We start from the raw sequence: 14,961 nt of genomic DNA, 5'->3' as shown, positions 1-14,961 counted from the left end.
ACTTTATACTATGCTATATAATGTATTTATAATGTACTATGTTTTGATTTTCGTTGACTGGAAATAAACTATGATTGAATTGAATTGAATTGAATTTATATCACAGATCTCGCAATTCGCACATGTCAGGAATTATCCAAAGTGTAGACTACAAGCTGCACTAAATGCGGTCATTAAAAAAAAAAAATCCTAGCCGATGAACTCACCACACCACCACAACTTAAGATGATTCCCACTTTTTGATTTCAACGTCATATTGCAAAATGTGTTTTTTAGGGACTGAAGTCAGCATATTGCGTTCTAACCTTACGCAAGTTTCTTCTAGCAACGGAACGCATGGATTAAACGCAGGTGACACTTGTGTTTGATCTCAAGTCGAGTTTCTAGCAACGGGGTCCTGGAATGCAAACATAATTTGGTTTCTTCCGTTGCCAACGGTAAACTTGTATGTTTCACGTACAAGCTTCACTGTTTTTTTCTCCTATACTGCACGAAAACCCCACTGACATCGCTTTGTTGAGTTTCAGAAAATGGTATTCAATAAATATGCTAGCGAAATCAAGTAAAATTCTCTCTTGTGACACCCCCTAAATAAAAAAATAAAAAAGGATGTGATGCCGGTACATACGGTGCGGACTGCACGCAGACTTGTCACTGTAGTGCGTCGTCCAACCAATGTGACCGAGTGACTGGTTCCTGTGACGGTCAAGGAGGCTGTGATACAGGCTGGTATGGTCCCCAGTGTCAAGGTATGCTGTGAATTGAGTTACACATTTCTCACAGGCTCGTAAACTATACGGCGTCTTCACGTATTTGCTTAAAACCTGCAAACAAATTATTTCAGAATGATTTATTTGAGAGTGATTGTACATGTTCTATTTCACTTCTTTTTAAAGAAAAAGATTGTCAGTAAAGATTTATGTGTAAAAATATGGGAGACCAGTTGAGTAATGACCTCATTGCCTCATTTAACTTGTAGTCATGACCTATTTTACTGTGAAAACAACCCGCAAACCAAGAAACATATTCATCGTTTTTGTTGTTTTACAATAATGAAAAAGTTGTCACATATTATGAATACAGTCTGGGGTATATTCGTGAATCAACTTGAAGGGAGAATCTGCTTGTGACGGATTTATTTAAAATTACAAAAGTATTTCGTAAGATTTATAAAAGAGTTGGACTATTGTCGTAATATAGGTTTCGTGAGAGGGTCAAAATGTCATCACTACTATGATTGATTGATTGATTGATTTTATTTCCGCAAAATAAAGAATATGTACATCACTTCTTATTGAATAATACAAAGAAATTATCACAAAAGTACATGAAAATGCGGCTGGATAGCCCTACTCAGCTCCGCCCTCATGGTGGAGCTGTTCTACCGAGGGGTCCAGAAGAAAACACACTCGGTATATCTGAAATTAACATGCAAACTTGTATCAACAAAAACTACACTAAACAGAATTAAAATAACATCCTCTACTACCCTACAGTTATACGAACACTATTACCATGATTGCAATAAGCCAAATCAAGGAATTTAACAAATGTGTACATCTACGCTTCAATGAAATAGAAGAAAAAGAAAAAAAATACATCTACAAATATACTCAATGATAATACTCCCATACTCGGGTCTTATGGCTTATTGCAAGCATGTGTAATCACTTTTAGTTTATAGCAAAATCTAACCAGACTATGATTATACCAATATCATGATGCCACACAGAAGGACATTTGCAAATTAAAACACACACACACACACACACACACACACACACAATGTTTCTTTCACAAATGACACGGTAGGAACGTTATATCTTGTGGAATATAAGCAAGGTAAATCTGCATTTTTGTGTGTATGAGTGGGTGTGTGGGTGCGGATGTGTGTTAGTGTACGTACTCTTCGGCCATAAAGAAGATGATTAAGTTTAGATCTCTGGACCAAGTTCTTATTATTCAAACTTTCGAATACATTATTTTTTTTTTTGCATTCACTTACTTGTCCACTAACATGTTTTGATCCTTGCTTTCAATGCCAGTGCACATCGTTGATATGGCGACGTACAATCACTATGCTGGAGTTACAAATACCGCAAATAATTTCATCGCCCCCTACATGATTGAAGACCTAAGTCATCCTTCCATCAAATTTTACATCGGCCGAGAGGTAGACACCGGACCGGGGGAGACCGGCAATGGGGTGACTGAAGGAGCCCGAGATTGGGAGGATTCAGGTTTACCAGATGACACAAACGTCAAAAGAAAGACATTTAGTGCCGCTGACAGCTTACGCGCGACGTTCAACCATCAAACTGGAGGGGCTGCTAGAGCCGGGGCGTTCGAAACAGCTGTAAACTACAAGGACAGAACAGAAAAGGTGGTCATGATCAACGAATACCGAGGTGGTAAGAGTTGATCTTCTGCCTATCATGGCAGGTATACCGTGGTTTTATTGTGCTTGAACACCGATAGATTGCTGCTTGCTGAAATAAGTTCACTTTAATATTGATTGGTTGATAGCTGTATACGTAGACTTTCATGTATAAACTCCTCAAAATAAGTTCTGCAATTAAAGTTTGATATAATTTCTCTTATACCCACATTATCTTCATTAGATATAACATCATGTGAAAGCCTGATTAATTATCTTTAAAATGACACCTCACTTGCTATGATTGGGTGTTCTTGGAAGTGCGAAACAGCCAAGTGTGGGGACAGATCATAAGCGAAAAGTCGCAACAATATTCTGCTATTGATAATGTACAGTTTTGATTTTTTAAAAAGGCCACTGGAATAAGCACTGCTGAAATGAGAGCACTTTCAAAAACTTCCATTTCCTAGACATTTGATGACTGCTTGGTCAACCTTTTGTTTAATTTTAATCTGCTGATACTACTGCAGTTTTTAATCCATGTATGAAGCCTGGAATCTAATGATAATCTCACAATGCATTCTTTTCAAGCACATTCCTTCCTTGAATGGGAATTTCACTGATTGACAGAACCCGTTTGCTCTTTTTTGCAACATTTCACATTTGACCTTTCCTCATACTCAGTCATAAAGTGCATTTCAAGAATGCATTAAATGTAAACAAGTAACTTGTAATTGTAAAGAAAATTAATCAGGCTATCCTTATGATGTCACATTTGAAGGAAATGATGTAGTTTGCAGAGAAATATGATACATCAAATTGGAATTGCAGGACTTTTTGAGGAGTTTATAATAAAAAGTTTATGTCTGCAAAAGATAAAAAGATAACTTTATGTCCCTCTTCAGTTGATTATCGCGTTATGAAATAGTATTTGATGCGATGGCAACTTTCATTTTGTCAGTGCATCTCGGGTTATTACAGTGGTTGCATCCGACATAACACCTGTAACATAAGAAATGACAAGGCAGTTTTTATCTCTTCCAAATTCCATCTTGGTTTTGAAAAGGGCGGTGTATGAATCATTGCAAACCGTGAAGGTGAGCCCTTCCTTCTGCCCTAGGTTTTCTTCATGGACAGGCAGTGCATTTGCACGATCTTAACGCTTGTTCGTTGTTTTGGCTGAGAAAAAAAAATGAATTAGAACTCTAACATTTATATGAAGCAATAATCGTTAATTAGAGTTAAGTAACATTAAGCGCCTATTTTTGGCTATCTGCCATTTCAATAATCCTTGAGGAAATTCGCATTTTCTGGTATCTGTATTGCCTTTCTGAGCAGGTGTCTGTCTTTTTGTTTTGTTTTATTTTGTTTTGTTTTGTTTTGTTTTGTTTTTTGTTTTGTCAACTATTTGCAAGTTAGTCTTCTGTGACTAAATTGAGCCAATGTCCCTTGGGACTCTGAAATCACCATAGACTTTGCACAGGACCCATTCGGTCCCTGCGGGTACAAAATGGTTAACTCTTTATGTGCCACGTTCGCACGTCCGACTCAGTCGACGGCGTGCCAACTTCGCATATTCTGCTCAACAAACAAAGCCGCCAAGACCGATCGATAAACCGCTAATTACTGCTAATCCCGCGGCACAATGAAAGCGTTTCTTGTTTTTTGTTCCTCTCGTATACGACTTCCATTCTATGTGGTGGTCGACTATCAAGCGATGTTCCCAACTAGATTTGCTCGTACATTCTATGTTTCTGTCACGGTTTTATGTGCAAAGGTCGTGCCTTTACAGTAATGTAGCAACTGGTCATTCAAAAGAAAAATTGAAAATAGATTCGTCATACAAATTATATCGTAACAAAGCTTGGCATTCCTCTTTGACTTTGCTTTCTAGTATGCCCATCTTAACAAAAATTTGTAGAAGTTATACAAATCGGAATAACAGAATTCTTTCTCAAAGTATGACTACCTTCGTGTCTCAGAATAACGTGGCACACAGGGGGTTTCCGGCATGGCACATAAAGAGTTAAAGGATTTAAATGACTAATCATTATACTGTATGATTTAACCATCACTCGCAGATTAAAAATAAAGCTTATATAACTAAATTTGGTAAATATAAATTTGTCTACCCCTTCTGACATAATCTTGCAACATTTAGTATCACATTTGTTCTTGATCATTATCATAATTTTGTCAGATAAATAACACAAGCGGAATTATGCCACAATCGTCCCCGATTCTTTTCGCGCAAATAAGAGTGCTTCGTGTAGTCTTATGCCTTATGGAAAATTGAGGCGGAAGGTGCATGTCCCCTATTTGTAGAATAACATATCAAGGACATTCAATTTATGTTACTTAGGTTCCCACTGCCGATCAGATCAACCCGATTAAGCCTGATCGCCCCGTTTACCCTAGCCTTTTGCAAAGGCAGCTCACTATTTTGAGGACACGCCCACACAGCGCGCGAGCGACGAGCGGCGAGCTGCGAGCTCCAAGCGTAGAGAGCGCCTTTTCAAAAGTAACGTCTCTACACTGACGATGAGTCTCATGCACAATCAATGTCTTATGCTAATTCATTGCATGATTCCAGTCTTATAGTATCGACCAAAGAAAACACCACAACTTTACGATTTTCATGCGAGATTGTTCCATTCATATTATAGGGGAATATTTTTAAAAGTATTTGTGACCCGCTATACAACAGAAGGATCCCAAAGTTGCTGACGGCTGAGCCGAGAAAATCGAGTTTGAAGTCACATCATCAAAATTGTGACACGCTACAACAAAAGGATCCGAAAGTCGCTGACGGCTTAGCCGAGAAAATTAATTGAGTTTGAAGTCAGATCATCAAAATCGGTCAAAACAGCCGCATTTCTGTTTTCGGCAAAATTTTGTAGTCTGATGTTTTGTCTATCTGTTCGAAGCTAAATGATCAAAGGAAAGGCAAGAAATCAGCGTTTTTCTGGGCCGTGTTTTTCCGACTTTCAACGCGACAGACACGTGTCGAAGATTTGGATTTAGCGCCGCAGCTAGACTCCGCCCCTAGAAACGAGGGAATGATCTTATTGGTCTGTGAGTGGCATCCCGATTACTGATTGGTCCCGATTACTGATTGGTCGTCCGTAGACGTCCAATCAGACGACCAATCAGCGCTAAGCTTGAATGAACATCGCGGAGGTCGCTAGGAGCATACCTTCTATTGTCAGCTGTGAAAACTGTCTCGCCTCCCCTTGATCATGATAGCGTCGGAAGGAAAACTTTGAAGGCGTTTTTCTCGCAACTCTGATTTCCACAACCACTTGACATGCGCTAATAAAACCATTAATATCTCCGCAACCGAGTACTTTTATGAGTTGTGCTATACACATTATGAAATTAAGGTAAAAGAGTAAGGGAGTAATGTCATGTCATTTTCAGAAAATTGTCCTTGCACACGCAAAACCGAACAATCACATCCGAGCTTGTGCCGAAGACCTGTCTCCTCGGCCTCTGTGAAGGAACATTTCGCTGATCCTCAAAATACCTTCGACAAGACATAGTTTCGTACTCGCGCGAACTGTGTTGCAGCATCAGCAAACAGAAATTTATCCCCGTTGAAATCGACGACCGTGCGTCTTTGATACTGCCTCGCCTCCCTTTGATCATGATAGCGTCGGAAGGAAAACTTTGAAGGCGTTTTTCTCGAAATTCTGATTTCCTCAACTACTTGACATGCGCTAATAAAATTATCGATATCTCCGCAACCGAGTACTTATATGAATTTTACTATACATGAAATTCAAGTAGAAGAGTAAGGAAATAATGCCATGTCATTTTCAGAAAATTGTTCCCCCCCCCCCAACTTCCGGATCATTTTGTTGTAGCGGGTCACATTTATTATGTAATTAGTTTCAATCACGCACTGCGCATCATGTTCCATGTCTTTAAGAATTAGTTTTAATATAAGGATACTCTACTTTGGAAAATGTGTTATATTTTGATTGTGACTGATATGCTAGCATTATATCTTTCAGATTCACACACCTCTCTCAAAAACATATTACGGTCGAAGAGCGCTTGATCTTCTACTTACGAGTTCTACTCGAATGAACAGTAGGCCTACTCGAACCTGTTATATTAGTATAGTCTGAATATGACGACTAACCAGAAACAACAGCTGACAGTCATGATAACCTGCTAACATAGGTTAAGGCCCCATTTCACTGACCATCGGAGGCTTATCTGATAGCCAAAATGCATTTCGGAGTTCCGATGAGTTCAGATAAAATTTTAGCCTACAAGCGGAGTTTTGGGACTCTGTTTTTTAACAAACCCAATAAAGACCTGTAATCCGATCGAAGGCTGGTAGCCGCCCGATATCTGTCATCTCTTCCCCCTGATTGGAGAGTGATCTGACACTGACTCAACACGCGACTATCGCAGGACACTAATCCGACGAATCGGTCAAAAATCAGATGGTAATCAGACTCAGACCAGATATTGGGCTTACCGGGCAACAGTAGATGACAGGTTCGAGTCCCACTGGTCCCTTTTTTTTTTCGGACATGTTTGTTAATTTACAGACCAGCAGTTGCGATCTTAACAAAATTCATTTGTAGAGGGAGACAAAGTGAAGAAACTCGAATCTGAAATTTCACCCCTCTGATTAATTATCTTTCTTTCATTTAATATGCCTTGTCCGCCATGGAATACTTAACATAACAATGTCGGAATTTTGGAGCTTGGGTATTTTTTCCATGTTCATCGTCTCACTGCCGGCAACCAGGGACAGCCTGGTGGTAGTGTCGCTGCCCGGAAAGCAGTAGATGACAGGTTCGAGTCCCACTGGTCCTTTTTCCGACATTATGTTGATTTACAGATCAGCAGTTGCGATCTTAACAAATTTAATTTGTAGAGGGAGACAAAGTGAACAAACTCGAATCTGAATGAAGGGATTATAAGAACAAGCTGATATTGAGCATGTTTTATCAACACATTCCGTCCATGATTAATGCCAACTTATAAAGCAGTAGCATTATCCTTTCAAAAGTTATTAGACTTGTAAGTGAAGAATGTACAAAGGATTTCAAGAAATGAAAAGGGGCCTCTAATACATACCTGATCATTCTATACACTCCCCTAAAAAGGGGTTGTAGAAAAACTGCCGAAAACACACTTTCCCATCTATGTTATGATCCAAAACAATAATGTAGAAGAAAGATAGCTCTTTCAGATAATAATCATAGAAAACTCAAGATTGACATAAATGACCCATTTCACCTGTTTTGAGTACTCACGTAAAATCAAAGGGTGCGACTTTTTGTTTGTTTTGTGTTGCACGGTTACAAATAGGCCTACATTACTTCGCACCCACACACACACACACACACACACACACACATACGCATACCTACACACGTACGCTTAACCCGTTCCTTACGGGAACCTGGTGGCGTGTGTATTATGTCTATGGGGATTTCAGAATTCAGTAGGGAACGGGTTAATATGTTCAATGGACTATGTGACCCTGCACCTCAAATTTCCATACCCTTTGCCAACTAAAAAGGCCTCCGCAGGACAAAACCACCATAAACTATGCTAGTTTTCGATGTTGAGGGAGTTAATATCCTAAATAGCGAAATAGTACGGGCAGTGGGTCTGGAAGCCAGACTAATTTTGGTACCGCATCTGGCCCAGTTTGCGTTTACAGTGAAAAAAGGCCGGGCTGCGACCGAAACTACCTCCAGAGCTTGGCCAAATGCGCGGCCGACTTTGCTACCGCATTTGGTCTTTTGAGCGTTTACAGTGAAATGGAGGCCGGGCTCGGCCGCGGCCGAGCCCGGCCTTTTCACTCACTATAAACGGGGTCAAAGATCCTATGTAGTGTACGATGTTTGGAGAGATCACCACAGCACAGTTTTATCCCATGCAGACTTTACACTAGCGTTAGAATGGTTGATGTCAACAAAGACATGAATGCTCAGGTGATTGAGGTCGAGGATTCACTTCATGACCATGAAGTTGAAGTTGAAAAGGATATTATCCCCACTGAATTGAAGGTAGGTAACAAAAAAAGTCACGCCTTATTCAGTCGATCACCGAAGTATTGAATCACCTACCCTACCTAGGCTACCTATACATATCTACGGTCTCACTGCACCTACTCGATACTGACCCTTGTCTTCAAGGAAACCGAAATCCGAAGAGAAATGTGGATTGAGTGAAAGTAGCAACATTAATACAGGGCGTATTGTCTAAACTACATTTCAAAATATTTGGAAGATTTTTTTCATATCTATGGATGCCCAATAGTCTCATCTATCAAGTGCAATCAACAAAACAAATTTTTGTTCACGCTTGGCTGAACACTGAGGCTCTTTGTCCAGAGTGTGAAAAATGACTTGCGCCAAATTGGAAAAAAGATAGAAAATTCAGCCAGCAGTCCAAATAAGTGCTCCAATTCAAACAAATTGCTCTTTTGCTTAAAGCTTTGATTATGTTATGATAGTCTGAGATGTGTTGTCAGCTTAATCGTAATTTTAAAGATTTCATTTCTAAATCAGTTGTCGAGTATTAGAGTGTGTAATTACTTCAAGATCTTTAAAGCACAGTTTTCACAATGCACGGACACATCAATACCATATGCCAGTTATTCATCAATGTGGTAGTGGTACCAAATTAATCAACATTCAAATCATTCATCCCATTAATCAATCAATTGATTGGCCAGTCAATCAATCAATCAATCAATCAATCAATCAACCCATCAATACATCAACCGATATATCAGTTAGTCAATCATTTAGTCGTTCAATCAATCAGTGAATCAACCCAATAATCAATTAATCACTTTTCAGTCATTGAAATAATCAATCAGCTGATTGAACAAATAGATTAACAAATACATCAGTTTTTCATACATTGATCAGCCTTTGAGCCACGGGGGGGGGGGGGGGGAGGTAATATTCCCTATGTCGATCTGCCACTTTTTATAAAACATGCATACAGTTGTGACTGACTGATTGTTTGATCAAATGAATGATTGATTGATTGGATGAATGATTGATTGATTGATTGATTGATTGATTGATTGATTGATTGATTGATTGGATTGGATTGATTGTATTGATTGAATTGATTGTATTGATTGAATGATCTGAGGATGCATTAATTTTGTACTTTTCTTCTTCACTGAGTGACTGGCATGTGGGTTCGATATGTCTGTGCATGATTTGTGATAACTGTGCTTAAAAGATCTTGATGTTGTTAATCAACCTTCCATAACACAATGGAATCATTTAAAACGTGACAGAAAATCGCCAAAATTCCTAAACTATCATAACATAATCAAAACTGTGAGCAAAAGAGCAATTTGTTTGAATGAGAACACTTATTTGGACTGCTGGCTGAATTTTCCATCTTCTTTCAATTTGGCGCAAGTCATTTTTCACACTCTGGACAAAGAGCCTCAGTGTTCAGCCAAGCGTGAACAAAAATTTGTTTTGTTGATTGCACTCGATAGATGAGACTATTGGGCATACATAAATATGAAAAAAATCTTCCAAATATTTTGAAATGTAATTTATACAATTTTTTCAAAAGTGTAACTTTTTTTTATACGCCCTGTAGAATACATCAGTGAAATTATGAGGAAAATCGGACAATCGATGCAAAAGCTATGAATTTTAAAAATTTTCGTTTTGGAACCGCTCGATGAGGAGACTACTAGAGTTCATGATGTCATGTGCGGACAACAGTAATCAATATAAAGATTATAAAGGGATTTCCACAAAATGAAATTCACACATTATTCCCCCTGCTTTCTGAAAGCGATTAGTCAAGTGCTCTTTCATTATGCTAGAAAAGTGAAATTATGCTTGCTGGATTTCTTTTATCGCCCCAAATTACAATTCAATTATTCCATAGCTGAACATCGATAGTCAAACAGAGCTTTAAGTAATTCTTGTAAAGCACCGCTGGAGGTATACTTTTGATGTCTTGTCAGTATTTGATTCACAAACGCACACACAGCCTTATACGGTTTGTCTTTGTTATGTATCTGAGGTACTGTAACAATGATCCACGTCTGTTGTCAAATGACCCTGAAAATGATATTGAAAGAAATAGTGGGTCTCCCAAAACTTGTAAAACTTCTGTGATCGACCCCATATGTGAAAATAAAGAGGATATTCATTTGGATTTAATATTTCATTTGGATAGGGCCTACTGTGTATTGACAGGCAATCTTGATTTAATTTTGTCTTTCAAGCTGTTCTGCCAGATGGTTACAGCTACATCTTGTCTGACTTTAGTTTGAAGGAGACAGGATTTGAGGCCAAACTGAAGATCGATTTCAAGGATGCTGAAAAGTGGCAATCCGACTTTCAGAGGCGTCGAAGTGTACCTGGAGGGTACATAGAACGTACCCTAGATCTCGAAAATAATGTTCTGTTGAAGGTATTTGTTTACTTCTTTAACTGTTCAAGTAAATTACATAACATGTTTATATCTTTATGTAAATCTATAACCCAACTGGGCAGGTAACATGCTCCAGATGCCTTGAATCGGGACACCATGTATCCGTTGCAGGAACGATGTGATATGTCAACTTTGTAAAATCACAGGCCACGAGAACGAGATCACAGAACGAGTGTCGGCACTGCGCAATCACGTAGCACGTGATATCACCCCTGACTGCAAAACAAAGCACCAGGACGCGACAAACTCGCCTCGCTTCTATTCAGTTTGAAGTGCAACCAGGCAAGATTTGATGAAAGTGGATTAAGAAGAATACGTAACTTTTTCGGTTGATACATGTATCATTGATGTACACTTCATTTTTTTCTGTCAAAATGATTATGTTGGGTGTATTTAAGATACTTGTGGATGATGTCATTGTAAAAATGTGAAGTTATATGGAAAATAAAGTACCTGAAATGTGGATAAAAAAATCATTTCCACATACATCACTCATTCGGAACGATTTACGTGTACGCTGATGGCTGTTCGTCATGGAGAAGTTCGTGCTAATGAAGATGAAATGAAACCTTGAGTTTTTAACATTACAGAAAATAGAAATATTTTCCTGCCAACATAACGCGATTAAAAAAAAAATCTGATGTTTTTTCTAACCTAAGCTTTGTTAAACAAGGCCATTTAAAACAACCTCAATTTAAAGTATAGGTGAAATAGGTCATTGAGTAATTCTGAGTTCCAGTAATACAGTCACTGTTTACTTTTTGTGAACTTTGGTAGTCTTTGAATTATATTTCCTGTGCTGCCTTTTGCCAGTCTTCTGTACATCATACATCCCGGTTACAGTACATTATTCCGAAGGTTCGCTATTCTGAAGGTTCGTTAATCCGAAGGTATGTTAATCCGAAAATGGAATGATAAGGTCCGTTATTCCGAGGGTTTGCTAATCCGAAAATGAAAAGAGTATCTTTATTCTGAAGTTTCGTTATTTAGAAAATGAAAGAAGGTATGTAATTCCTAAGGTTTGTCGCACGAGCGCCTTCACATTTTCTGACCAACGAACCTTCGAAATAACGAACCTTATTTCATTTTCGGATTAATATAACGCACCTTCGGAATAATGCCACAAATGTTCAGATTTACGATCCATTTTTCTTTTTCGGATTAACGAACCTCTAGGTAGAGAGACTTTATTTGTTTCGGAATAACGAACCTTCGGAATCATGAACCTCATTCCATTTTCCGATTAACGAATCAAAGCATAACAATACATATATTTCAAGTTCAAACGACACGAGCTGCCAAAGTTTAAAAAACAACGCTCACTTAAGTACAAATAAGTCATCAGACACTTGTGACTTTCAGCTACACTTAACTCTTCGTGAAACTTTGCATTCTTTGGAACTTTTTTTTTCGTGCAGCTTTTTGAAGGTCTGCGGTACATGCGACATTCAACATAAAATGTTGCGTGCCCATAGATTGGCTGAAGGTTACCTTTTGCAGCAATGATGATATTGATGATGATGATAATGATGATGAAAATGATAAGGATAATGCCAATAATAGTATATAGTAACAATAATTATAATAATAATAATAACAATAATGAATAAATAAATCATGATAGATATAGAAATCAATATTACAAGATTGTATGACACAAGCTTTCAAAAACACAAAACCGTATCAAAGAAAGCTATAGCCAAACACAAGTAAAGGTTAAAAATAAAGCAAAAAGTAAAGAAAAACACTATTCACTTGGTGTACCACAAATACTTAACCCTTCAAAATAAGTTCTACAACTCAAGTTGAGTGTTGATATCTCTCCATACACGTATTATTATTTTTTTAATATTCATATTGCATCTATTGAAATTTATGTATGATTCCCTCTACATAATAGTGATACACCATTCGTAATGATTACGAACTCATTGCATGAATGGGGCCAAAGAAGAAGTGCAATATTGAACAATAAGATTGTCTATAGCAAACTCCTTATTTGATAGAGGATGCAAGGAGGGTATTGATGTTGTGGTTGGTCATACTACATGAGTGTCATTGAAATATTTTCATATTCTTTGAAAAGTAAATCATGTTTTAGATTATAATGCACAATAGATAATAATAAAGTGATGAATAATGATTTTTGACTTTGTCATCGTCTTATTAAGAGTAATTCGAGGTTTCGAAATGTGATTGAGAGAATTGTGTCCACTGTATACTCAAGGACGACTGAATGTTTGTAGGGGGGCAGTCATCGGTTGTAGACGCTGACTGCTAATGTGGACCTTTTCTTACCATCTTTATCTTCAGTGTTGTGGCAGAAGATGGTGACGATGTTAGACGTAGTAGCCTACTCTCATTACCGTCATCATCTCACTCAATGTCAGCAGCGGTGCCCTCTCCACCTAAACTCGGCATCTTAGCATCTAATTTGTTTGAGTAAAATGTGACATAATATCGTGCCGCTAAATGGAAAACATGGTTAGATGAGCACGTCATGGGTGCTCAGTGGCGGATCCAGAGGGGGGCGCAACCGGCGCACGCCCCCTTTATTTTTCGTTAAAAACAAAAGAAATAAAAAGAAAAAAATGAAATGAAACCCGGAAGTGGCACCAGAAATATTAGTCACGCCCCCCCCCCCCCCCCTTTTACAGAATTCCTGGATCCGCCCCTGGTGGTCGTCCGTGATTGACGTAGGATTAGCAAGATCGAGTGTGGTCGAAGAGTGCTGAAGATGTGATCAAGCCTAGTAGCAGTCAAAAAGTGAGCGAGTTCGGTCGAGTAGCGTTCTACAACAGTCGCGAAGTGATCGTGTAGCAGTCGAGTTGATCGTCAAAACAGATCGAACCTTCAACGAGTTGATGAAGAACCATGCAGTGGTGTCGTAGTTGAGTATAGATCGGGATGATATCGTAAACTGATCGGTCGAAAAAAATTCCATCCCGACCAAACAAGATCTTTGTACAATCGTTTCCCGATCAGCTCGACCTCGCCTCCATGAATACCCTATCCCTGTACGATTGCTTGCCTTCTCGACTCCTTACATGATACTTTTTGACGAGTCAAAAATTGAAAGCCGGACTAAAGCCGATCAAGGGAGATCGGGCCCGATCGACCCCGGTCACCCTAGCCGACGGAGCCCGACCAGGCCAAAATCGGTTGGTCGGGCTTGATTGAATTGATCTGATCGGCATTGCTTATTATTGTGAGTCAACAGCATTTACTACTAGTACTTGACGATTTTCGGTATGAGGGAGATGTAAATTGTCAACCGGTTCCATCCAGAATAAAACTAACAGTATTCAGTTCCATATGCTTGTTTTGCAAGAAAATATTGAAATGTAGTGAAAATAAAATCGGCATTCAATGTGCTAAAATGCGATAACAAATGACAGACTTTCAAGCCCCCCCCCCCCCCCCCTCCACACACACACAAAAACACACACGCAAACACATTCACTTTTGGTAATTAAAAAAAAATAAAAAACAACATCAGACGCTAAAGAATTCCGTAGGTTCCGCCCTGGGATTTTTCACAATCAAAAGATGGGGCGGGGGGGGGGGGGAGGGGGGTTGGCCCCTGACCAAACCCACCATGAGCACTACCAACCAACTCCTCCCCCCCCCCCCCACACACACACAATATATTAAAAACCGTTGCCTGACTTTTTTGTATTCGCTTTTGATTCCAGATTCTAATGCTGACGTATGGGCAGAAAAGCTGTCATACACAGTTGGAGTGGGTGAAACCATCAGTCTCGGAGTACAAATAAGAAACGGGTTGAATCAAGGGAACCTCGTCTGGAGGCGCAACGGAGATTACATCATAACAACTTGGCGTGGCTTGAAATCGGTTACTCTTCACGACGTTAGGAAGTCCGATGAAGGCATTTATGAATGCTACACTGACAGCAGCAGGGACAACGGAAAACATGCAATCATGAGACTCTTTGTTAGAGGTACGACCGTCAAAATACTTAATTTTTAATTAACTTCACCCCAATGTTATCTTTACTACTCCTTCTTTAACGACATTTGCGTTACATCAGAATGTGAATGAGTGAAGTAATACATGAATTGACCATCTTCATCAGTGGATTACAGTCGATGATCTGATGATT

At 38.9% G+C, this 14,961-nt stretch overlaps 1 protein-coding gene across 1 annotated transcript in view; it reads left to right on the top strand.

The window, feature by feature from the left end:
* LOC139743889 (receptor-type tyrosine-protein phosphatase T-like) overlaps positions 1-14,961 on the top strand; it is an 82,584-nt gene that overhangs the window by 24,027 nt on the left and 43,596 nt on the right. Inside the window, exons 6-8 of the mRNA XM_071654357.1 lie at positions 609-749; positions 2,046-2,411; positions 14,533-14,799. Of these exons, the coding sequence (XP_071510458.1) occupies positions 609-749; positions 2,046-2,411; positions 14,533-14,799 (774 nt within the window). The remainder of the gene's footprint in view (positions 1-608; positions 750-2,045; positions 2,412-14,532; positions 14,800-14,961) is intronic.

This window comes from Diadema antillarum, unplaced genomic scaffold (assembly GCF_040938485.1).
Source record: "Diadema antillarum isolate AM-2024a unplaced genomic scaffold, OU_Dant_1.0 seq00001119_RagTag, whole genome shotgun sequence".
Classification (NCBI taxonomy): Eukaryota; Metazoa; Echinodermata; class Echinoidea; order Diadematoida; family Diadematidae; genus Diadema; species Diadema antillarum.
The sequence above is the reverse complement of the archived record's forward strand: the minus strand, read 5'-3'. Positions and strand labels throughout refer to the sequence as shown.